Raw genomic sequence first — 25,422 nt, forward strand, 5'->3', positions numbered from 1 at the left:
TACCACCTAAAGAATGCTATTGTCAAAATATGGATGAAAATGGTGTACGACAAGCACTACCTTAGAAGTAGTAGTGCCAGTCAAAATGTTTGTGATCTAATCGACAGCAGGTGATTAATATCTGCAAAGCCTTTATGATCAAAGGCTCACCCTACAAGAGAATTACAACTATCTCTAGAGCACAGTACTCTGTCTTCAATTAAGAACGTTTGTAATGCAAGTCCACACAACAAGACTTCAGGGGCGGCTCATCCGCAATGGTGGAGGAGCGTAGCCCCACTGGCTAAGAGCCAGCAGCAAAAAAGTAAAACAATACTTGAATATTGTTTTATTTTTCTGCTGCTGGCTCAGCCAGCATGTGAAGGAAGGGGTGGGGCTGGGCCACGGGAGGTGGAAGGAACGATAGGGAATTGAATGCACTAAGTGCACATGTGTGTTTGGACGGCCTAAGACGGCCAGCCAAATAACACATTGCACTCAGGTTTCTCCAGCCCGGCTGTGCTACACAACCAGGCTGGAGAAACTTCAGTGGCCCCAGGGTTGTGTCTGAGTGGCAGTCCGAGCCACTCAGATCAATCCTGAGGCTGCTTTAATGCTAGCTTGATCATGAAAGCAGCTCCAGGATGCTGGGGAGCCAGTTCTGGTGTCCCAATGAATGCTGGGACACCAGAACTGGAAAGGAGGACGAACAAGGCAGAAGGAGAGGATGGTGGCGATCGGTAAGTCTTTTTCTTTTTATTTATTCCTCCCCTGGTCCACCACCCCTTCCCGTGATTTTTGCGGCAGCCGCTCCTGCAGGACATGTTTTTTTCAAAGGCAAATAGTTCGAGTTTCTGCTACTTGTAAAACCTTGATATACAGTTTATTTGCTTTGCTTATGTTGATGTTTGCATGTTTTTGCAGGCGTGCTCCTCCTGGGAAATGTAAACACAAACCACTTCGGGTAAAGGAAAAGAGTAAGCGCATACCTTTTGTGCCAGAAGAAAGTAAGTCTCTCGAGCTTGTACATGTTATAATTTTCATAATCATTAGTGACATGCCAGATCTTTGCTACAAACAATACAGAAGAGTAGGCTTTGGCTCAGCATCTTTCAGCCATTGTCTTGTTTGTGACACGTCCCTTTAGCCATTGCTTGGTAGAGTATCCTTCTTGTTTTGGAACAACCATTTCATTTTGCCGATGTTTATACCTTCAGTAGAGAAGGAGAATGAGTATGGCATGTTTTGGTTCAAATGTTTGCAGAGGGGGAAAACTAACATGTGTATCCCTTAGCAAGTGGAAGTCAGCAACAGCAAGAGCAGGGTGGACAGCACCACTGCTTCTAGAAACTGGTTTGTACCAAGGACATGGTGCACCACTACTGACCTCCTAGTCCTCAATGATACCACCTCAAGATGAGATCATGTTATTACACAGAGAGTGAGTGCTGGTGCTCTACTCAGGCAGAGCATGGTCTACCTACTCATGACACACAGCACAATTACCTTGCAGTTCACTTACATACTGGAGGTATTTGCTACTGAGGATGGAGGCAGGCACTGGGCTTATACACTGGCACGTAGAAGCATTCAGGTATCTGAGTATGAAGTGCCCATTCTGGCCATGCAAGCCAATGGGCTGTTCATGGAGTATGTTAGAAAACTCCATTCCTCTGCCATCTGTACACATGTAGCAATCCTCTCCCTTCACAACTTGCACTGCACCTGGCAGTGGTGGGGAACTGATGTGCATGTAAAAATAGAGGGTCAGGACAGTGCTATGCACAGACTGCGAGAAAGAGGGCTCAGTTAGTAGAGTGGGCGGCCTATTGGTGACGCTCCTCTCCCATTTTTTTATTCTCATCTTTCTGCCATCCCAGGAGCCTCATCCTACCTCCCTCATCTCCTCTGACCTGCCTGCTCTTTCCTGTACCTTGTGCCCTCTTATCTTTGCCACACTAACCAAGGCTTTGAATACCTTAGAAGGACCAGCAGACCTCCATCTTAGTTTTTGCATTCCCTGGATATAAACAATTTTTGTAACAAAGCCCCTGCCCTTTAAATTGGTGTCCCTTTGTCTTAAAAGGACAGGGGATGTCTATAACTGATCACATTTGTGTGACTGCCACCGGGCTCACAAAACATTAATACTTTGCATTCTGAATCACAGGTAGAAGGGGGCACTCTACACACTTCCTCCTAATTGCAATTTATAATGACAAACTGTCCAAAAACATTTCTGCTGAATACAGTACCTTTACTTCACTGTGACATACTGTTTTGTGGTAACAGATATTGTGAATCACAGGCTTTACAACAGTCAAAATGTCTCATACTTTGGCCCAATTTCTATGATGTATAATTTAATGGGCAGGTGACACCTAAGGCATTTGTAAGGTTTAACCTAAGTGTATGGTTATTAACACACACTTCAGTATCAACATAGCTTTGCCTCAGATGTTTGCTGTCTTAATATATGATTACAGAATTATCATCTGAATGTCAAGTAGAGGTAGGTTGAACTCTGTGGAATTCTGCTGAATTACATAAAGACTCTGTGGGATTCGCAAGTGGGCAGAAATCGGTACATCATGCTGCCTATGCTGATTTTTAGCACCAGGAGCTTCTTCCGCACTGAGAAATCTGTGTGTGAACAGCACCACACAGTGTGCTAGAGGGTGCTGCTGCTCGAGTTGGTTTTGCTGCTGTTAAAGCAGATTTTCTACTAGAGCGGCAGCTTTTACAACACAAACAGTCAAGCCCACCCACAGTGGTAAAATCTCGCTAGGTGCTCTCCTATGTGCCTGAACATCACTTTAGGGGATGCCAATTCTCGTTCCTGCTCACCACCTTACCATTGGTGAGTTGCACATGAGAAGAAACTCTGCCACACAGCGGAGTGTGGCATTTGCCTGGATATCTGGGTTAGTGGCCAAAACTATGAAAGCTTCCCCAGCGCAGCCGAGGTTTTCTTCCACCCCTAAGATCAAGTAATGTTCTCTCCAACTTTTTTTCTCCACATTCTATTGGAATGTTTTAATGAGGACGTTTCCCAGCTGCTTCTTGCACAAGTGGGTGATGCATGTGAGCAGAGTAAGCATCTAACAAAAAATGGGCAGTTGGGTTTATAGGGCTTTCTTCCAGCAAATTATTGTCTAAGCACACATCCAAATGGAAATGGTGCATTATAAGGTACATTTTCCAACTCCATTGACTAAAAATACAGACATTAAAAGCCATCGGTTAAATTTGTAGGGCTACAATGCCACTTTGTGTTTTTTTTAGAGCACTGGAAATGGAGCAGAATCGAGTAAGAATCTAGCTGAGACTGTGGTGAGGTCCCCTGTCTAGCATTTTTCAATTGCTACCCTTTTTTGCAGCAGGATCTCAATCAAAATCCAAGCTGAATATTCTAGGAGTTTGAAGAATTGTGGATGGTTCTTTTCAGCCCCCAGTTTTGAGTTTATATAATGACAAAGTCCCTGTATTCTAAGAGGTCTGCCTCAATGTTTTCACCTTTTTAGCCCACAATACTGAATTAGGTTGGAGGATTGAAGGTCTATGTATGGGAGTAATGGGGTGCCGGTTTCTGTAAGCAGTCAGAGGATGGGTACTCACAAACATTTTCTCGGGGCGGGGTAAAGTCTAATGAACTGGAGAGCTGCATCGATGCTCTCGCCTCTCCATGGAGACAGCGTGGGCTGGAAGATTATGGGATCAGACAAGAAACACATTTTCAAAAGATTGCTAGGAAATGCTTTCTTTCAAATCGTTTTAGCCTTTCTTGTTCTGTATGTAGCCTATACTTTTTGCAACCTGTGTAGCTCATGTTTTACGGTGTGTAATAAATGTTTGAACTGGCTCGCATATTCATGATGCTTACCATCACAGGATGGGATCTCATAACACTGTAAATACACACCACTATTCCCCAGTGCATGCCCCTGGATTCCAGTCAGTGACCCTTCTGTTAGCTGTGTACCTCTGAAGAATGTAGTGACTGCATTAACTAACTGTGCCTTCCTGGATGGTCTGGAATCTGTGTAGGCACAGTTTGAAATTCCGGCATAGAGAGTGTTGCCCTAGTCCAGCCTGCTGGTGATTGCTTGCGTGACCATCCATCTGAAGATTTTTCACTGCATGAGTAGGATGTGGAAGCAGGAGGTGCACACTCCACTGATTTGAGCAGTCATGTTGAGCTTGTTGTCTAGGATGATCACTAGATTTCTTGTGTGGTCTGTGGCTGTGGGTGTTGGTCCTAGCTCTGACGGCCACCATGGGGGAGGTCTTGATCCCATAGACTAGTAATTCTGTCTTGTTAGAGTTGAGCTGCAGGCAGTTGGTTCGCATCCAGTCTGCTACCGTGCTCATGCAGTTGGTGAAGTTGGTTCTGGTGGTGGTTGTTTTGTCTGTCAGGGAGAGGACGGGTTGGGTGTCATTGGGGTAGGAAATGACAGTGATGTCTTGTGATCAGATGATGTTGGCAAATGATGGCATGTATATTTTGAAAGGGTGGGGCTGAGGGATGATTCTTGTGGTACACTGCATTTCTTTGTCTCTGATGTGAAGGTTGGCAGCCTGACCCTTTATGATCTCTTGAAGAAGGAAAAGATCCGTTTGAGAGTGAATTCTTGTATGCCAATCTCGTGGAGTCTTCTAAGGAGGTTGCTATCGGAGACATTATTGAATGCCGCAGAAGGGTTGAGCAGGATGAGGGCCGCTGTTTCTCTTCGGTCGAGGATAATTCAAGTGTTATTGATGGCTGCAATAAGTGCTATTGCAGTGCTGTGGTTCTTTCTGAATCCTAATAGATTGTTGTCTAGAAGATGGTCGGCTGTGGGCTTCTTGTGGCGAGTACTGATTTCTTTAAGTTTTCCTTCATTTCGGAAAGTGGCGGATGTGGTGGAGGTGTTGACGATATGGATCAGGGTGGTGCTTTTTGGTGAAGTTCCCAGGATATAGATGTGATGGGTATATGGGTCCTTTGGGGCCCCTGAGGAGATGGTCTGCATGATTGCTGCTGTGTCATTTCTGGTGAGGGTTGTCCATTCAGTGAATTGGCTGTCTTGATTGGCTGGAGTTGAAGACGGTAAGGGGTGTGAGCAATAAGTGGACTCGCCTCTTTGCCTGGGTGCGGCGATCTCGGGACATAGAGGGCTTTATAGTAGTTTGCGAATGTGGAAGTTATGTCTGGCCAAGAGGTGACCCGTGTGCCATCCAGGCCTATGATACTGGGTATCAATCTCGATGCCTACTCCCTAGTGGCCAGCCAGTGCAGAATTTTGCCCGACTTGTCCCCCCATTCATATACCCTGCTGGCCGAAGCCTCCCAGCATCAGCAGGCCTCATTCAAACAAAGCTAGCACAGGTCTGCCCGCTCTATCATCAGGTGACAGTCCAGGAGTTGCAGCAAGCCCTAACTGCCCCAGGATTCAAGTTGTAGAATTGAGTTCTCCAATTGTGCTATGCAGAATTGAGTCCCCAGGGATTCCACTGAACCCTGGCTGATGTCAAGAAATATTTCTAGGTTTGTTTCCAGGGCTTGGACTAACAGATGATAGGTTACTAGAACCAGGCATGAAGGTGCCATATGTGTTGTACCCCACCCTCCCGGAGTCCCCCATGCATAGGGTAACAAGCTCATGATCTGGGAGTCCCCAGACAAGTATATGGGAGCCACATGTGTATATAGAGTCCATGGCTGGCAGCAAAAAGTTGTCTATTCTGGAGTGGGACCCGTGTGCTGTACCTGAGCCTGGAAAGGAATAATGTCATTGAAGTCACTGCCCATAATTAGCTCACCAGTAGGGAGGGTAAGCACGAAGTTCCTTGTAGATGACAATGAGGATATGACCAGTTGTGGGGGGCATGTATGTGCTAAGGTGAGTGTAATGAGTACCATCTATGTAGACTTTTACCAGCAGAGATTGCCCCAGGGTAGTATGTTTAACACAGGACACTGCCATTGGCAAGAAGTTGTAATGGTGGATCGCTACACACCTAGAGCCACGGCTATAGCCTGCATTATAAAATCTGGAGTACCTGTATCTAGCCAGAGGGAACAGTTTGTACCCAAAGGGTGTGTTTCTTGCATCATTGTTATCTGGGGGATGTGTCTTTGGAGCCCCTTTTAATGTGGTATAACAGGCCATTAACATTCCACATCAGAACTGTGAATGCCTTCATGTTGGGTTAAGTGGTGTTGTGAATAAGGCCCAGTGGAAAGATGTATGAGATGTCCTGAGTCTCAGGGACCACCAAGAGGCCTCACTATGTGAGTGTGGGTAGTAGTGGCCCCCTAGGATGCACCATGTTGTAGGGTGTGTGTGCCACATGCAGTGTCTAGTACACATAACAATAATTCAAACAATACCCAATAACAACGTCCTTTCACCCCAACTTCCCCCCTTCATACCGCTCTCAAATAGAAGCATCTGTTGTCCAAGAACTGTACTCACCTCAACGAGGGTGGGGAAGGCAATGGAGTCTGAGAATTCAGTCCTAAGGCTCCCAGCCTTTGTAGCTAGTAAATGATATTATGGTGCTGGTATACCCAAAAGGTTTTGAGTAAAATGAGAAAATGAAGGCCTCAGTCTAGTTCAACACCATCTGGTCAGGACATACTACTCGCTACCTGGGATGGGGCCTCCCCTGTAGCATCCCATTCAGGCTTGGGCAGGTCTGGTGTTCGTTCATGTTCTGAGTTCGATGTGGCCAAGACATCTTGGGGGTCATGGCGGGCTCTGAGGGAGCACTTCCTGTGTCTTGAGCCACCTCACTTGGCACCCGGATCATCGCGGCCTCTTCTCCCAGGGAGACAGTGGGTTTGGTCGCAAGGGATGTTGTTCGGTCAACCAAGTCCAGGCTCCATCCAGGTTAATAAAAAAAGGTTTTGTGCTTGAAGACAAGCTAGAGGCGTGGACAGGAAACAAGCTTGTGTTCCAGAGTTGTGGCTCTGAGTTTCTGTTTGACTTGGGCATATGATTTGCAATGGACCTGAACCCCCTGGTGTAATCTAGAAACACCATCACATGTCCAGCTTGATACAGAGGTTGGCATTTGGTCCACGCTTCCCATAAAATTGCATCCCTGTCTTGATGGTTTAGTATCTTAGCAATCATAGGGTGGAGAGGGAGCCCCAGAGTGGGTTTTTGGTCCAAGGATCTATGAGCCCATTCAACAATGAAGCATGTTGACAGTCGGGTAGGGTCGATCCAGGGTGAAATCCATTGTTCTAAAAACATTGCAGGTGTGGAACCTTCAACCCCTTTGGGAACTTCAACAAAGCAAAGGTTATTTTTTAGCATCCCCTGCCCTAGCTGTTAGGGTCTTAGATGTTGAAGTGAGGTGAAGCAGTTCAGTATCAACTCCCAGATCACATCTTCCAATTTGGAGCTACTCCTCTCTGCTTCGGAAACCTGTGCTATAGTGTTGTGGAGATCCTGGTGCAAAATGGCCACTATGCACTCCTCCCCTATCTTGGATTCAAGTGCTGTTCGAGAGTCCTGAAGTGCCTGAAGGATGACCATGGTGTCTCCCCCTCTTGGCATCCATACGGCCTGGGTAACTCATTGGCCCCCTTTGGGTCTCCCCTTATGGACTGTAAATGAGTTGATTTTAGCTTGCGCTGGGAGTTTATGGTGGACTATGATGCACTCTGGAGCACTGCGAAGTTCATAGGATTCCCGCTATGTTCAAAGTATGTAAGGTCTGTCCTTTCTGCCCCCACTACGAGCAAGGTATGGTTGACAAGTGCAGCCATAACCAGTAGCTGACAGGCTATGGCTGATTACAATCCCCTGTCTCTGGCACTATTGCCGAGCAATCACACCTTTCAGGGGCCCAGGTGGCCTCCCTTTTCTCCATGATCGGTGAGCCCTTTGCTCCTCCTTGGTCTTGTTGGAGCCTCACATTGCTTCCACAGTCCCAAGACATGCCAGAGGTCCGGATTGTATCTTAGGGCCAAGTGGGCCCCAGAAAATGCACTGCCAGCAGACCAGTGTGACGAAGGGCGTTGTCACATATACAGAACCACAGGCCCTCACTGCCATTCCCTCAGGGCCGCTGATGTCAGTGGGGCCCATGTCATCATCCCCGAGCAGCTGAGCTGGTGCCTTTTACTGGGCTGCCGACTGAGGGAATCAGGCCATGTCCATGGGAAGGATGTGGCTCCCTTCACATGCCCTGCCAGCTCTCCATGTTGCGCGGCTAAGGCCACTATACCAACCGGACGCCACATTTGTGGGCCCCCATCAGCCACAGGGGCTTCCATTAGCACACCTGCACATCTGAACTGTGCCTGAGTCTCCAGGAGTCCAGGGTGTTCAGAAAGACTGGTGTGGGGCCGAGCAGCACACTAGCAGTGCTGCTTAACAATCATGGGCTGGTAGCCAAGCAAGAGCTCAGAAAAGAGCACCTATCATCTTTGCTGTCCCAGCTCCATCCCCTACATTCATTTGTTAAATTGATGCTTCTGGTTTTCATTATGCTGCTACCAGCCACATTGGAATTAAGAAACCACCCGTATTTAAGGCCCATGTTCAATACGTCATGGACAAAAGCAATCCGACAATGGACCAGATTACATGAACTACCAAAGAAGGTGCTAATTTGCAGTTCAATTAATTTAGGTCCAGATGTACGTAAGTACAGAATTGCGACTTGCAACTTGTGAGTCAGAGAGACTCGCAATTTGCGAGTCGCAATTCAGTATGCAGGTCGCAAAGGCCCATCTCATTAATATTAATTGCCCCCTTGCGACTCACAGCACTCACAGGGATGGTGGCCTGCTGTAGACAGCAGACCACCATGTCTGTGACTGCTTTTAAATAAAGCAATAAAACAGTTTTTTTTGTAATGCAGCCCGTTTTCCTATTACAAAATGAAAAAATGCTCTGAAAAAATGTTTTTAATGCCATTCACAAATGGGAAGGGGTCCCATGGGACCCCTTTCCTTTTGCGAATGGTTTACCACCAGTGTGACACTGGTGGTAACTGAGATTGCTTTGTGACCGCGGTCACAAAGCAATGCAGCATCGCACTGCGGCTTGCAATTAGGAAGGGGAGCACCCCTTCCTAATTGAGACTTGCAGTCCTGTTTTGCGAGCCGGTAACCAGGTTGCCGACTCGCAAAACGTGGATTGGGCATCACAATGTGCTTTTTGCATGTCGCATTTCATTTGCATGGCGCTGTTTGCGCCATGTAAAAAGTTTGCTACATCTGGCCCTCAGTGCCATGTTATATTTTTGAAAGTGACGTGCTATTTTTTCCATTTCTGTATGTGGCTGTCACTAGCGGAAATGAACGTAAACATTTGGTCTAAAATAGATTCCACTGATTTTGATATTTACTGTCTCAAAACATAAGCTCCAAAAATCCAGCAAAGATCCAGCATGCCATTTCCCCATAGCTCATGTAAAATAGAATCTCAAACCAAGCTGAGCACCGACCAAAATATAACACATACCAAGGTGATTCTTACAATTGCCCTCCTATGCTTTAATAATAGAATATTCTTGTGGCAAGATTGTAATAACCTAATAGAAATGGCTGCTCCATCTGCTAAGTTTTTTGCCCTTGGCATATCCCATCTTTGACAATGTGGATCATTAGTCGAAGTAGGTGGTAACCCACTTCAAGTAATAATGGCACTATTCCTTACTAGGCCAGTTATGTTTCACTATTTTATACCTGGGCTCAGCCTTTGGTATGTGTAGCACAAAGGAGAAGAATTAAAGACGTAGATAACACAACACAATTTAAATCCCAGTCCCATTTATAACAATATAGACAAAACTAATGAGCAAATATGGAACCAAAATGACAAAAACCTGATGCAGGGAACAGGAGGTATGATTTTTCAAAGCTGCAGATATTTCTAGCACCAGAAAGTGCAAATCACTAACAGCTGGTATCTGGTCACACTAGACTGGGTCAAAGCCAAAAGTTAAGGCTGGCTGCGATGTAGATCAGGTCAGATACATGGACCAGGTTCGTTGTAGTGTAAAGTTTTACCTTTTGACTTAGAAATGTTTTTACCTGTCAAAGATCCACAGTGGGGCATGGCAGCAGGCCGAGATGGGGTCCACAAGGCCAGATAGCCACTAGACGAAGTCCTGGTGAAGCTGATGATTTTTGGCTGTAAAGCTGCAAGCAGAAGAAATTCTAACTTCGGCCCAGGGAAGATCCCAGCGTCTTCTCCAAGTGAAGATTTCCAACTTCGTACTTAGAAACGTTTTTGGAAAGCAAACTTCTTACAGCCTGGCAAACCAGCAAGTTAAAACCAACTGGCAATGAGAGGTCAGCGGCTCAGTGGTAGCCTCTGGTTCCTTTGCCAAAAATCCTTGGAATCATTTTTAAGTCCCAACTTTTACGGTTAAGCTGTAAGAGTACTTTCTGACACTTATCCATGGACCCCAAGACCCTAGGGACACAGTTTGTGGGTCAGGACTAGTTGTTGACATCCTGCCAGGATGGGAGTGGTGGAGCTGTTCCCTGCCCAACTTACATTTCAAAGGAGCTGCCTGAGTACACTCACACAGAAATTCACAATAGTCTTTTATCACTTAGACATCTTGGGGATTGGGCAGAGAGGAAGGAAATTTCAGAACCATCTGTGGGAGGAAAAATTCAGAAGTTTCTTCCACTTCAAAGCTGGCACCAGGTATAACAATAGGACCCTCAGACTCACTCTTCAGTTCACTTCTGGGCCTGCGGAGGACACTCAGGAGGCCTGTTGTATTTCTGAGACTTCCCTGCTGCTTGAGGCCTGCTTTGTACCTCAGAGGACTGCCTTGCTGCTCAAAGTCTGCCATGCTGCTTGAACCCTGCCCCCAGAACTGCCTGAGGGAATCCAAGGGCTGAATGACTGGCTTCCTGTTTTGACCTACAGGGACACAAAGGGCTCCAACAACTTTGAATAGCAACTGGACCCTGCCTGAAGCGAGTCCTACCTTGCTTGTAGCGCCCACCCAGTCCTGGACCCTTGGAAGTGGTGATAACGGTGCCCAAACAGACAAATTCCAAACTTGGAACTTAAAAGAATTTCAGTCAAAAAGTGCTATGAGGACCAACAGAAGACCCAGACCTACCTGTTCGCCATTCTGCCCAAGGTGCTTCGCCACTCAGCCATACCTCCCACTATGTTCTTCTCCACAGCAGCTAATCCTGTTCAGCAGCTCCTCGCAGAAGGGGTATCCAGTCTCAGGAAGTCCTTGTTGACTACATCCTGCAACTTTGTCCCGCTGGAGACTTCCAAAAAAGTGACAAAATCTGAATGTAGAAATCTTCTCCCCCAATGTTTTTGATTGGGTCCCTGACAGTGCCACCTTTTCCTTGGACACCGCCAGCTGCCTTGCTTCACTTTTATTTTATTTTATTTATTAAAATGTTCTCTATTTGTCTAAATTAGTGTGGGGTTGATTTCTTGTGTTGTGTTTTCACTTTGTTACTGCATGTGCACTGGATAAATGCTTAACACACAGTGTCTCTAAGTTAAGCCTGACAGCTTTTGTAACAAGCTACCAGAGGGTAACGTATAGGTTATTTTAGTGACTATTGTGGTTCATCTTGACAAGGATTGTTCTTGTTTTCTTAGAAGGATTGACAACCCACCAAACCAAAAACCCAACTTTTAACACTCTACCTGTGACAGAGGCTGCCCCTTTGAAGCTTGTGCAGTTAGTAAGCATTTCACCCAGGCCATCCTGTTACAAGGATGCCACCTCCTTCCATCCAATGCCTTTTTGTTCCTTTGCCTGAAAGCAATTCACATCTCCTGGCAAACTGCCAAGTGACAGTTGGGAATTATTGCAGAAATGACTACTAGAGGCTTTAGACAGGAAAAGGCCAAATTTCTAAAAGTGACATTTCCAAAATGGTATTTTACAATCCGACTTCACTATCAGATCGAATTTTAAATTCCTATTAATTTGAGTCCTTGAATCATGGTGCTATCTATTTCCAAACAAGAGTTAAACATTATAAGGTGATATAGTGTACCCAGTGCTTTTCTATGGGAGAGTCAGCCTTCGACAGTGAGAAATGACAATGGTCCTGGAAGGGAAAAAACTGACAGGAAGGGCATATTTTATCCTATGTTTGTCAGTAGATTTGTTTCTGACATCATAGCCCACTAAATGCTCCCCCATCAGAAACACAGTGGCTCTGCTGCCTCTGAATGAGGTTAGGTACCTAGAGTGGGCTAAAATTGTATTTGCTGAGATTTGGCAGATGCCCCATTACTACCTAATTCTAACTGAGCCCCTTACACTACAGTGTAACCAAAAGCTTTTCATTTTTCAGAATGAATTGAAACTCTCCTTTTTCATAAACTGTCTTTAGGACCTGCAAATTTAAACTGTTCATCAAATAGTGTGTATCTAGCATACACTGGTGGTTTATGCAGCATGTGGACCATAAACAAAATATAATACAATCACTGGGAAACATAATTGGAACAAGGTTTTCCTGGTATTGATCCATTGCTGTTATCAAATTATTGAACACCACTCTATGCTCAAATACCGTAGCAGCAAAACAATATGTTTAGACGCTCTTCTATGCTCAAATACCGTAGCATCAAAACAATATGTCTAGATGCCAGGCAACCAATTTACCTGAATAGCAGGTTTATCATACAATAGCCCATCTGAAAGGCCTACTCAACAGGTGGCGTGTTATTTTATGACTTCCTCTCTTGCCTTAAGAACTTTCCTACTGCGCTCTGTCAACAAAACAATCTCATCTTTCTCCAAAAACTTAAAAAAGTTATTTTGCTTTAACCCCACCCTATTGCCCAAATCCACTAAACCAGTGCTTCCCAAGCTTTTTACAGTCGCAACTCAATGTTTCATGAGAATCCTTTCATCGAAGAGGGAAAGATGTGAAGACCTGGCAATATGTTGGTGATTATTCTGCTGTAGCATGATTTAAATAGGTCACTGCAGAGAACACACACATCAATGGGAACATAAGCATATCTACCCGCTGGTGTCATGTTGCATTTACTTTGTAAACAAAGAATTCTGACCATTACGACTGGGTACGAGTGAGTTATAAATCAAGCACAATATTTAAATGTGACTGACTCTGACTGTGTCATTGGAACCAAGCTACATCTGAGTGACATCAGTGTGAACTCGGTATTGGTTTGCTTGTATTCTGGTTCAAGGAAGACCTGGCCTGGCACTTCCGGCTGTATTGTTCCTATTGGACCAGGGGCAAGAATTATTTGCATATGCTTCGTATAAACTGAGGTGGAATGGTGAGAGAAAACGATGGGTTGGAATATTATCCGGAGCGAATACCAATGGAAAGACAGTGAATGCATTCCTCCCATCATCTTTTGTTTGTTTGGCCCTGACTCAACCATACTGGCCATCCTTTATGACTGCCCGCAAGCAGTGCTTAATTTGTAAATAAAAAAGTGCTGGTGCCCAAAGCCCTCCTTTTAAACACGGGCTGCTGCAATTAAATGTGCGAATACGGAATGCTGATGTAGCGTAATCCTGAAGCCATCTCTGGCCTCTTTAATCCATTTAAAGCCACTCCCTGCCCCTTCAGCTCACTATTGTAACTTTCTACTTTCTCCCTTTAAGACGCTTTTTCATTTTTCCTTTCCCCCGTCTTACCCATATGTGTCTTTTGCTCACAGCAAATGCTTGAGGCCGAAGAATAAGTCGTGGCCCTCAAAAGTAAGTGACAGTGCTTAGCACCGGAAACAACAAGCACAAATTAAGCACTGCCCGCAAGTAATTACATTGAATTAACTACATAGCCTTAGAATATAATGCACTTGTAATAAGACCGACAGGATAGCCATCACATTTGCTGTGCTGATAGATCATTTCTTTAAAAACAACATGAAAAAACTAAGAAAAATAATGTACAAAACCCATGTACATATATTTTTTTAAGCGAATACAAATCAGTATAAAATGAACAGTTTCATATTAATTTACTGTGTTTCTAATGATGTCTCACAAAATAATTAGAAAGGAAAGTTTGTATTCAGACTATTATTTGAAAACAAATTTATTTTTCGGAGTCCCAAAGGAAATCATGTTCAAATTGTTTAAAACATTTTAAATACAGCTGAGATTTAACATTAAAACCTTATTTGACTGTGGACTGCTACTGATCGAACAGCCAAGTCTTGAGGTGTCTCCTGAAGGTTAATAGTTCCTGTGTCTGTCGCAGTTGGATAAGAAGAGTGTTCCATGTCTTGGCGGCGAGGTGGGAGAACGATCTGCCACCGGCGGTCGTTCTGTGGATGCGTGGGATGGTGGCGAGGGCAAGGTCAGCGGAGTGAAGCTGTCAGGTCCGGGTGTAGAGGGAGAGCCGTCTGTTGAGGTATTCTGGTCTGGTGTTGTGCAGTGCCTTGTGAGCGTGGTTGAGGAGTTTGAACGTGATTCTCTTGTTGACCAGGTTCCAGTGCAGGTCTCTCAGGTGGCTGTGATGTGGCTGTGGCGGGAGATGTCCTAGATGAGGCGTGCAGAGGCGTTCTGTATGCATTGCAGTCTTTTCTGGAGCTTGGTCGTGGTTCCTGCATAGAGGGCGTTGCTGTAATCCAGTCTGCTGCTTACAAGGGCTTAGGTGACCGTCCTTCTGGTTCCGGTGGGGATCCATTTGTAGATCTTCCAAAGCATTGCAGAGGGTGTTGAAGCAGGAGGAAGAGACGGCGTTGACTTGCTGGGTCATTGATAGCGATGAGTCCAGGGTGCGTGCAGGAGGAGGGGGTGGAGCCGAGGATGAGGACCTCAGTTGTGTCAAAATTCAGTTTCAGGCAGCTGTTCTTCACCCATTCGGCGATAGCCTTCATTTCTTCGTGGAGGTTGGTTTTGGCGGTGGCGGGGTCCTTGATGAGGGAGAGGATCAGCTGGGTGTCATCGGAGTATGAGACGATGTTGAGATTGTGAGATCGGACGATGTTTGCGAGCGGAGCCATGTAAACGTTAAAGAGGGTTGGGCTGAGGGACGATCCCTGGGGTATGCCGCAGATGATCTTGGTGGCTTCAGAGCAGACTGGATGGAGGCGGACTTCCTGGGTTCTGCCTGTAAGGAAGGAGGTAATCCTGTCCAGGGCTCTGTCTTGGATCCCTGCATCATTGAGGCGTGTGCGTAGGGTGTGGTGGCAGACGATGTCGAAGGCGGCCAAGAGTTCCAGGAGGAGCACTCTATACTGATGTATTTTGTTGAGAACAGAGTGTGAGACACCTGTCTATCACAAAAGAGGCCGGTATACTAGTGTACTAAATGTAGACTACTAAAGGAACACCCTTGAAATAGTTAATTAATGGTTTCTATATTAAAATATATAATGTCTGAAGGGCCATCTGCTGGGTTGCTCCACCGAGCACCCATGTCCTGTAGAAAAGTTACATTGAACTAGACGTTTACCCAGTGCCAATGTACTGATTTGCAGAATTTAGAATATATAAATAATAAGAGTATTAAGACGCCCTTAAGCACTGACTGCTTGATTTGACAAGTATACATTTGCAAATCAAACCTACTAGTTTGATTAATCGGTTAATGTTTTTCTGTTCACAGAAACTGTTCTTGAATTCCTTAATGAAACTGCTAAGGTTCGAAGGAAGACTTCTGCTGTCACCTTTACACAGGCACCAACCAAGAAGAAAAGCAACAAAAAAGTTGTCAAGAAACCTTCTCCTCCAAAATCCACTAAAAAGCTGCCCCCTGGAAAGAAACTCAGCCTGACGTCGACCAAATCCCTCCGCCCGATTAGCAAGCATCCTTTGGTAAAATCAACAACAGTGAAAAAGAAGCCTCAAATTGTGCATGGTCCACCAGACAAGCCAAATGAACCCCCATCAAAAGCAAAACTAGATGTTCGAGGGAACATGAAAGATTCTTCATTTTTGCCTCCAAAGAAGAACATCTCCAAACCAGCAAAAACTCCTTTGAAGTTAAAGAAAGGTTTACCGCTGGTTCAACCAAAAGATGTAAGAACTCAACCTACTCCCAATAAGACAAAGAAAGTACAGCTGAAGAGGAAAACAGGGTTACATTGACAAAGTGTAACCAAGACTAGTCCAGTGAATGTGGTTCAAAGAGATGGAAAAGCAGCAACGGAAAGCAAAAAAATCTTATGAAAACTACCAAGCATGAAATGCTGCTTGTAATACAGGGAGAAAACAGCTCTTGGAAAAGTGCACTGCTAACCGAATAAAATAAATAAAAACATACAAGGACACTTTAGTGTTGACAAATGCTCTATCATCTGCTTTTCAAGCTAATTGTTGATGTTGTTGATGTTTCATCAAATATACTAATTTACAGAAATAAAAAATAAAGCGTCCTATGCACAAATCCGCATATGCACATTTGGGACAGGACACATTTTCTCTCTGGAGTATATACCTGCAGCATTTGAGCCTGGAATTCCTGAATTATAGTATGGGACCTGCAGTTGGAGCAAAACCTTGGTAGCAAATGCAGATGCTGCATATGGCCGGGTATCGCCGAAGCCTCCTACCACCAAACACCCCCGCACAAGCTTAAATTAAAACCTTAAATGCACTTCGCTTTGGGATTAGGGATTGTAAACCCCCGGCCGTATTTTTATTGGCAAAATATTGTTAATCATAATCAAAATTATACACAGTAACCACAATCATATTCACAAAGTATTTATAGAGTTCAAGGGATGCCTAGCCTTAACAGACTACGCTAATACATCCACATTCCTGTCACTGACTAAAACAGTTTGTTTCTGTGTACCCAATGTTGGTGACTGTGAATGAGATCATGACTGTTTTACTATTACCCCAAACCCTGCCCCTCCTTATGCTACGAATCCCAGGGGTAGGATCTCCATCAGGGTGTTCCCAATCTTTCCAAACTGGATTGCTGTTTAGGGGGCCCGGCTGCCCGCTAGGATACCTTCCTCGGGCACCCCTGCCACCTTCAGACTCCACCCCTCCACCCCCCACCACAGGCCAGTGCTCGCTTTAGACCTTCTGCCCATGTGCGGGTGGTTGGCCCTAGGGGCCAGATGCCAGCAACCGCTCACAACCCCCCACACCCCTTCATGTCGTCCACACTTCCCAGCCAGCACCCCTTGGAGGGTCCAATAAGCTTGTCACCCAATTGTGTAATAAAAAAGGTACCCATTTATATTCCCAGTCATGATCTCACCCCGTCCACCATCGCACCCCAAATACAAGAAACTAACAAACTATAACTCTCCATTCACCACAAATCAAGTCACCTGATAAAACAAATCGTTAGCATGTAGACCACAATTGAACAATTAGATCATTTGAATCTAACTGTAAGAAAAATACTAATTCAGTAGAGACTGACGCCCACCAACGGGGGGAGGCGGGTGGGTAATTCTTGTTGTGGCCACTGGGACTCCCTGGTCTGGTCGGCAAGTGCAAGAAAGATGCGCTCACTGACCACGGGAGCCTTATAAGGCCGGCCGCGTGAAGTCACAGTTGTGCGCGACCCCGGAAGAACAAACAGTGCTTCTGGGGCCCTGTGCCCCTTTTCAGCCAATCAGCTGTGTTTTTTTGCAGGGTGGTGGCCGGGGAGCCTGCCTCTCCCCGACCTCCACCCCAAGTCCCGGCTCGGCGCCTGCCACCATAAGCGGGCCACCTGTGCACTTGTTGTTTTGGACCAACCTTTCATGCACAGCTAAGCAATGCAGCACGTGCTGGTCTGTTATTCGTGTAGACATGGTGACGGCATTGCTGATGTCAGCAAAGCGTCTCCTTATAACCATTTCACTTATGTGAGGGGCAGGAATGTACATCTGTAACCCTCCGCTCATGCAGCTTTAGGCAGTAGGGTACTGGGTCTGTCATTGGAGTACTTAGGTTTATTAATTCTGTAAGGTGTTGCTTTTCTGCACTACTTGCACAGTGACTTCCTCCGCACGGTGGAGTACTGGGGTTTCAATGCAGACAGGGCAAATTTCAATCCACTGCCTGAAATGCGATTCTATCTTTGGCATCCCTGCACATGTTCAGAACTGCTGCGGGGGGGGTGGAAAAGTAATTTGCCGGAAACTACACCAATCTACTGCCCCCCCTGGAGTTCCTTCCTCCAAAAAACTGTGTGGAAGGTACGGTGCAAATGTGCAAGCGAGTTGGAGCATCGGCACCTCATTTTCCACATGCGAACACATGTCTTTTAGAGTTCGCATATGGCAAACACGTGTTTTTTCATCGTTTGCGCTAGTGCAGATCGAGAAAAAAGTGTATGTGATTCATGTCCAAAGTGCTAGAGAAAGGAGAAAAGCAAAAGAAAGAAGAAATGAAAGGAAAAGAGAGACTACACGCCTTGAACATGTACAGTTAGTTAAACGACCAAAAGAAGTCACCAAATATTTGGTGAGATCTTGCGACATATCATTCTCCACCAACATTCTCAGCAACAAGGAAGTGATGTAGAAACGTTGCTTTGTGATTCTCCGTGAAGAAATTATTTTGAATCTAAAGATATAGATATTGCTGCCTATTCACAAAGGCATTGTGGCTTAAATAAATTAGTACTCTTGTTTCTAGTAAATACGTATCACAAATACACAATTTAGTACTTTCAAAATAAAAAAGTTGAAAAGTGAAAATAAAAAAGGCACATTCTGTTGGTTTCGTAAGCCTAGGCGTCTGTTGTGCATTCAAATCTCAGAGCAAACGAACATACTCCTACAAAAACAGAAACGAGTCAGCATGCTTCGTTTATTTCGTGCAAGTAAGCAGGCAAGGAATATTGTTTCAATGGAATAATAAACAAATTCAAAGCTGATTAAATATATAAAGATTTAAACCGACCATTACGAATGCAAATGCAATGCATTACACTCTGGAGCTATATTATCAGTTGATGTGCCTAAAGCAATAGGAGCAAGAAAATGAAACACATAAGCTCATGACTGCTGCTGAACCCTGGTTGAGTCCTTTTTACACAGCAAAAAGTAACTAATTTCCCCAGTGAAACCAGTAGGACTATTAAGGTACATATACCATTTGAAAGTACATACATGATGTGCACCATACAGGACAGGTGTAAGGGCAAACAGAGCCAGGTTTTGATCACATGGCGATGCATCTGAAAAGGAGGAGGGGGAGGAGCCACCAAACCCCTGAACTGAATGTGGTTCACTGACTGCATCCATCACTCTGGAGGTAGAGTGTGTACCCTAGATGTCTGACCCTTGCCACCTACAGTGCCTTGAGACCCTATGGCAATGCCTTGAGACCCTATGGGTGAGTAGCCACACTTTACAAATCCTTGATTGATTGATTGATTGATTGATAGCAATGGTTAGACTTTGCACATATGCCTAGACAATTGTGCTCCTAGGGCATCAGCAGTGTAAATTATGAATGTTGTAGAATGGTAAATGCACTAATGCCAAGGAGAATAATGGTTGGCATGGAACCATTGTTCATGCATGGGAAGGCTCATCCAGAGGAGAATAAGAGAGAAAAGCCACATCTCTGGAGCCATTCACTGGAGGGAAGGGACCATGCAGCTATGGCATGTAAGGGCGTGGTTTAAGGCTCTTGGGGAGGTCATTCAACAGGCATTTCAAGTCACCATGTTGGAATGTCACAAAATGCTGTGCAGAACGGTTGGGCAGAGGTGGAGTGATGATATCTCATCCTAGGATTGGGCTGAGGTGCTCCTGGAACCTTCCATCCCAGCTTAAAAAGCTCTGCACAAAAGAAACGAAGAAAGAGAGAAGATGGATCTCATAGGACCCTGATGAAGATAGGGCCCCTCTCTGGATTGCTGGACCCCTGTGGGCCTAGCTTTCCAGGGCCAGTGTCACTGGCCTCCCCTTACACCATTTGAAGAACAATAAAGGGATGGGCCTGCAGGGGGACTCTGGAGAAAAAGGGTTCCCCAGGAACTTTTGAGGATTGGGCATTCTTAGAGGTAACCTTCATTAGAGGGTAGATCTCTGACTCCTACCCTGCAAGTGGCCAAAGCAGGCCCTGGAACCGGAAGGCTGCAGGCAGGAAGGATATTCTGCCTTGAGGGATGTGGGTTGCTTTTGGAGGCAAGCCAGGCTAAGAAGAACTTTAGCCAAGGGATAGAGGTAAGGTTCTTGGCCAGGTGCTAAAAAGCAGGAAGGCAGAGATAATTTTGAGTGCCATTTTAAGTGGTATCATCCCTATTGGTTTTAATGGTGCTGCATTAATATTAATTTAGCATAACATATTTCTCTGTTTATCATTGTGGTGACATGCTGAAAAAGCCAGTAGTCTGACATTAGGTAGTTACACCCCATTACACTGTGTTTCGTCTATGTGCATTGGGAGCATTGGGAGCTTGCCCAGGGGCATGAACTGTTAGGAGGGTGTCAATCTTGGTATTTCCACATGTTAACTTGTATGTATTTTTAAATTAATGCATAGTACTAAGTAGTGTATCCATAATAAAGTACTTTTCCTTTTTATTAGTAAAAGCACTGACGGGACAATGATTTATTCAATGTTATTTGTTGTGTGCCTGTATATTGGGGTACCAGCCCTCACCACCTCTCCTGGAGAAGCCTTGGATTACTCTGCTATGCTGCCTGAGAGAATTAAGTGCTGCAAAGGGCTACTGGAATCCCAGTAAAGGAAGAGTGCAGACCTATTGCTTGTGAAGGACCCACATCCTTCATAACTAACAACCCGACTTTCTTACAACAGTATTAGCAACAATGTTTTGGAAATCACCTGGTGTCCGGCAGTTAAATTATCCATGTTTCATCACAGAAAAAAAACACCAGCTTTAGGAGAAGCTTTGAAAAAGTGAAATGGATTGGGACTAAGTTACTGCTCTAATTTCTCACAGTAGGTCCTAATGTACCCTGTTAAAACCTAATCTTTGCACAATTTTTCTAAATATGATAAAATCACATCAAGTGATCTCCTGCAGTCTCAAATGATTGTGACAGCACAGAAGATGGCATCACTAGAAAGACACATGACAGAGAAACATACTAGAATGACTTACAATATTTGCATCCTTTGCATAGTAAATTTCAAAGCAATGTAATTTTTTATAAATGTTTTAATCCTTGTTGGATGAGTAAGCACTATAAAAAGGTGTGGCTTGAATAACACCCATACAAAATAGTTTGGAATAAATTGAATATCCCAAAATGAGACAAGAAGTAAAACTTAAATTGAAACCATTCTCATGACTTCCTGAAATCACTATGCTCAGCAACAGGAGATTCAGTTAGGAGCATCCATCACAATTCAGTACTAGATTATCTATGACAGAGTTTCCTAAATCTGGTAGATTTTTGGATTCACTTTTAGCCTGCATCAAGCAAGGCAAATTACATAGGGTATGATGAGTCTTGCCTGATTCCACCTCACATCGGAAACATCATGGAAGCATGCAAAGCATTACTCCTTTATATAATATCTTATTTGCTTGTTTACAGGACTTCACACTTCAAACAAACAAATTGCCTGTGTGTAAGGTAGGTGAACTGAAAGCCGTTTATGTAGATGCCTGAGTGGTTAAAGGCACATATAGCACAATAGAAACCATATCAAAGCATAAATATGCAAGTTAAAAGGTAGAATTAATTTGAACTATAAGCTGATTAAAAACTACGACTCGTTTGCAAAGTGAATCAGTTCTGGTGAACCAAGTGAACTAATCAATGTTGTAAGTGTGCCTTTGGTTCTTATAGTGATTTTCATTTGCAGAGCCTTCTTCTCCCAAGAGGAAGTATGTAAGATGCAGAAACAATGCAGAATGCTCAAAATTCACATCCTATAAAAGTGCAAGCAGAAACCAAGTTTTTTTTCTTCTAAAATATAGAACACTTTTCCAATATTTGTTGCTTTGAGTAGCGTATATTTAGGCATAATGTTGGTTCCCTGAAATTGTGCAGAGGGAGAATGGTAGCCTTCTCATTGCAAGCCAGTCACTTTGGCTTATTGAAACCTTTTTTTGAGAGCACTGGTTGTTCTGGGCCAATTCTGTCTCTCTCTGATCTGTCCTTTCTTTCCTAACTGCTGACAGCTCATGGTGATTGTTAGAAATGGGGTTTCTGGTTGGCTAGAGTATGCACTTAAGCCAGGCAGAACCCACCCACTCTAGTCAGGGCGAGGGAGTTACACACCCAAGATAACCCCTGCTCACCCCCTTGGTAACTTGGCACGAGCAGTCAGGCCTATCCCAGAGGCAATGTGTAAAGCGATTGCACAATACACACAACACACACAACACATGTGACACACTATTCCCACCACTAAGGAAACACAATACCAAGTAATATAAAAATAAACTGTCACACAACATGTCAGTAATACCCTGCTACCCAAGTAGTAATACCCTGCTACCCAAGCAGTTCTCAGAATGTTACACAGTACTGTTACCCTGCAGAAATCAGCAGTAGTAACATATAACACACAGGTTACTTAATATTCTGCACTGTAAGCAGTAGTCAGGAAAAACATTACTATAGAACTGCACTTGACATAAAAGTATCTTAAATGCCCATACCAGGAACATTAGAAAACATATGGCAAGTCATGAAAACATATTAGCATAGAATGCCCATAAAAGGAACATTAGCAGATGTAAGGCACATCATAAAAGAAACAGGTTAACATGCAATGCCCATAATGCCCATAAAAGGAAAATCATAAAGGTATTTGTCCATTCAAAAGTACTTGTTTTCATGATGAAGGCACTCCTAGTGCCATGAAGAATACTAGGATCCCCCTGCACTCCTCTGTGCCAAATGGGGGCCGGTTTTATGTTTGGGGGGAGGGGAGTGGCATGCACCCCCTCTGCTCTTATACAGGGGCCCGTTCTGGGGCCCGCGCCCAGTCCGGACGACCACGGTCTCCACCGCCCCCTGGGGCCTCAACTGGCAGAGCAACAAAGCAAGGGGCCAAGTGCTGCCTGGGACCTCCGATGAAGCTCCCTCCTCGCCCGCAACCTCCAAAATAGATAAGGGCATGGTGGGGCACGGGTAGCCTCCGATGAGGCTTCCTTCCCCGCCCATCCTTCGATTAAAAAAAAATAGAATGAGGGCCCGATAGGGTGGGGAGCCTCCGATGAGACCTCCTTCCCACCCGTCCCGCCCACGACTTCCCTAGTGTGCGAGCCTAAAAGAGCCCGCCCGGGCTGCAGCTGTGAAGCTGGCAGGAATTAGGTGCAGTTGGTGCCCCAGGGGTGCTCCTTGGAGTGGTCTTTACCCCGGGGGCACCACTAGGAGCGCGCTCGCTCCAGGTTTCTCCTCTTCGTGCCCCAGGGGCACTGGAAGGAGCGTGCTTTCAATGCACAAAGTAGCTGCAAAACGCCCAGCTGTGGCGGTGATTTTGGCACGGCAACACGCTCCCAAGGTGCAAGTAGATAATAAAAGTGCTCTCAAAGAGCTAAACTGCCCACAAGTGCAATCACTCTCCAGGCACTACAGGCAAGGGACCTAAAGCGCCCTTGGTAATAAAAAGGGAGTGCTCCTTCCGTGCTGCAGCAGGTGATGGCAGCGGTCAGGGGCCACAGCACCCAGCTCCTGGGGGACACAAAAGATGGAACACAGGGAGGCAGGGCCCAGCAGCAGGCCAGCACAAAGGGGATGCAGACAGTGGCAGTTCCTCCAAGTGACCAAGCAGGTCACAGGTCAGCACAGCAGCAGCAGTCCAAGGTGTTCCTAGTGAGTCCCTCCAGCAGCATTCTGTGTCCGGTTACAAGCATGTTTAAGTCCAGAGTGTCTCCAAACTGTGGGGAAAAATCCCCTGTACTTACACTCAGTTTTGCAAAGGTTTAACAAAGAGTGGGAGAGGAGGTTCTAACCAGTTACGACTGGTTCTGGGAGTGCCCCCCTCTCCTACAGCACAGGCTCCAAATGTCAGTTGGGGATAAATGAGCCCTTTGTGTGACGCCAGGGCACAGCCTGTACAGATGCAAGTGTGCTCCGCCTCCACTTCTCTCAGCCCAGGAAGACATTCAAAATGCAGATGCACCTCTGTGACACCTCCAACCTCCATGTGTACAGGCTGTCTGAAAAGTATGCACAAAGCCCAAATGTCACTCTGCCCATACTTTGATTGGTGTCAAGCTACAAAATACCAGAGTCATACGCACACAGAAATATTCACTTTCTAGAAGTGGCATTTCTGTAATGATAGTAAAAAATCCACCTACACCAGTAAGCAGCATTTCTCACTACCATTACAACCAACCCAAACATGCCTATGCTAACCCTCATAAATTAGACAATATGCCCTAGACATAGGGCAGGGTATTTCCAAAGCAATCTTATGAGAAGGCAGCAGACACAGCAGTGAGAAACCAAATAGGCTGTTTGTCACTAACAGGACAGGCCACGCAACCAGGCACATGTCCTGCCTTCTACATGCATAGCACCCCGCCCATAGGGCTAGCAAGGGCCTACCTTAGGGGTGACTTACATGTAGTAAAAGGGGAGTCCTGAGCCTGGCAAGTACATTTTGATGCCAGGTCCCTGTGGCAGAAAACCGTGCACACAGGCCCTTCGCTAGCGGGCCTGAGACAGGTCTGAAAGGCTACTTCAGTGGGTGGCACAAACAGCGCTGAAGGCCCACTAGTAGCATTTAATTTACAAGCCCTGGGTATAGGGATACCACTGTACAAGGGACTTACAGGTACATTAAATGTGCCAATTAGGTATAAGCCAATCATACCAACTTTAAAATGGAGAGCACCTGCACTTCAGCACTAGTCATCAGTGATAGAGTGCTCAGAGTCCTAGAGCTAACAGGAAGAGGTCAGAAAAAATAGGAGGAAGGAGGCAAAATTTCTGGGGATGAACCTGCAAAAAGGGCCAGGTCCAAGAGTGATGCTGAAGTAATGTATGTAAAGGAATAAATGTGGCCTAAATATATTTTCTTTCTGGTTGCCTCCTGCACCTCTATGATCCATCATAAGGACTATGTAACAAAACTCAAGGATGTCTATAGCATTTAACCTTTGAAGCTTGCTTCGCACACAATCTGGGACATTATGGTTATCTATGTGCCATGGTTCCATCTCTATTGTTGAGACCTCAGAACCATTGTACATTTTTGCAACACTGTCCCTCTCTATCCTGTTCTATAGAGAGAGATGTCAAAATTAATAAGTTGCAAACATAATAACTGAAGCCACATCTATTGTATAGGATATACATACATATATATCAACAAGGGCTACACTTTCCTTGAGCTGGAATCTCAGAGGCATCCAAATAGTCCACTGCTCAGCCCGTATGCGGTTAGTGGTGGGCCAATATAATACTGCACCACTGCTCAAAGAAATAGAGCCGACACAGGTGGAGACTGAATACTTCTTAAGATCTCCGCAGAGGGACAACCGATGCACAGTCATCAAGCATTAGGTACCTTCTGGCACCTTCTGTCACATAAAGCCCCTGTTATCTGCAAGTGCTGTAAAAGCTAGGAAAAGCTAATAATACTGGTCACACACAT

General features: G+C 45.1%; 1 protein-coding gene across 1 annotated transcript in view; it reads left to right on the forward strand.

Annotated features, from left to right (window-relative positions):
• Nucleotides 1–20,294, forward strand: part of HHIPL2 (HHIP like 2) — a 212,794-nt gene extending 192,500 nt beyond the window's left edge. The window contains exons 8-9 of the mRNA XM_069233855.1: nucleotides 904–986; nucleotides 15,533–20,294. Of these exons, the coding sequence (XP_069089956.1) occupies nucleotides 904–986; nucleotides 15,533–16,014 (565 nt within the window). The 3' untranslated portion in view covers nucleotides 16,015–20,294. The remainder of the gene's footprint in view (nucleotides 1–903; nucleotides 987–15,532) is intronic.
• Nucleotides 20,295–25,422: the final 5,128 nt, after the last annotated feature.

Source organism: Pleurodeles waltl, chromosome 5 (assembly GCF_031143425.1).
Source record: "Pleurodeles waltl isolate 20211129_DDA chromosome 5, aPleWal1.hap1.20221129, whole genome shotgun sequence".
Lineage (NCBI taxonomy): Eukaryota > Metazoa > Chordata > Amphibia > Caudata > Salamandridae > Pleurodeles > Pleurodeles waltl.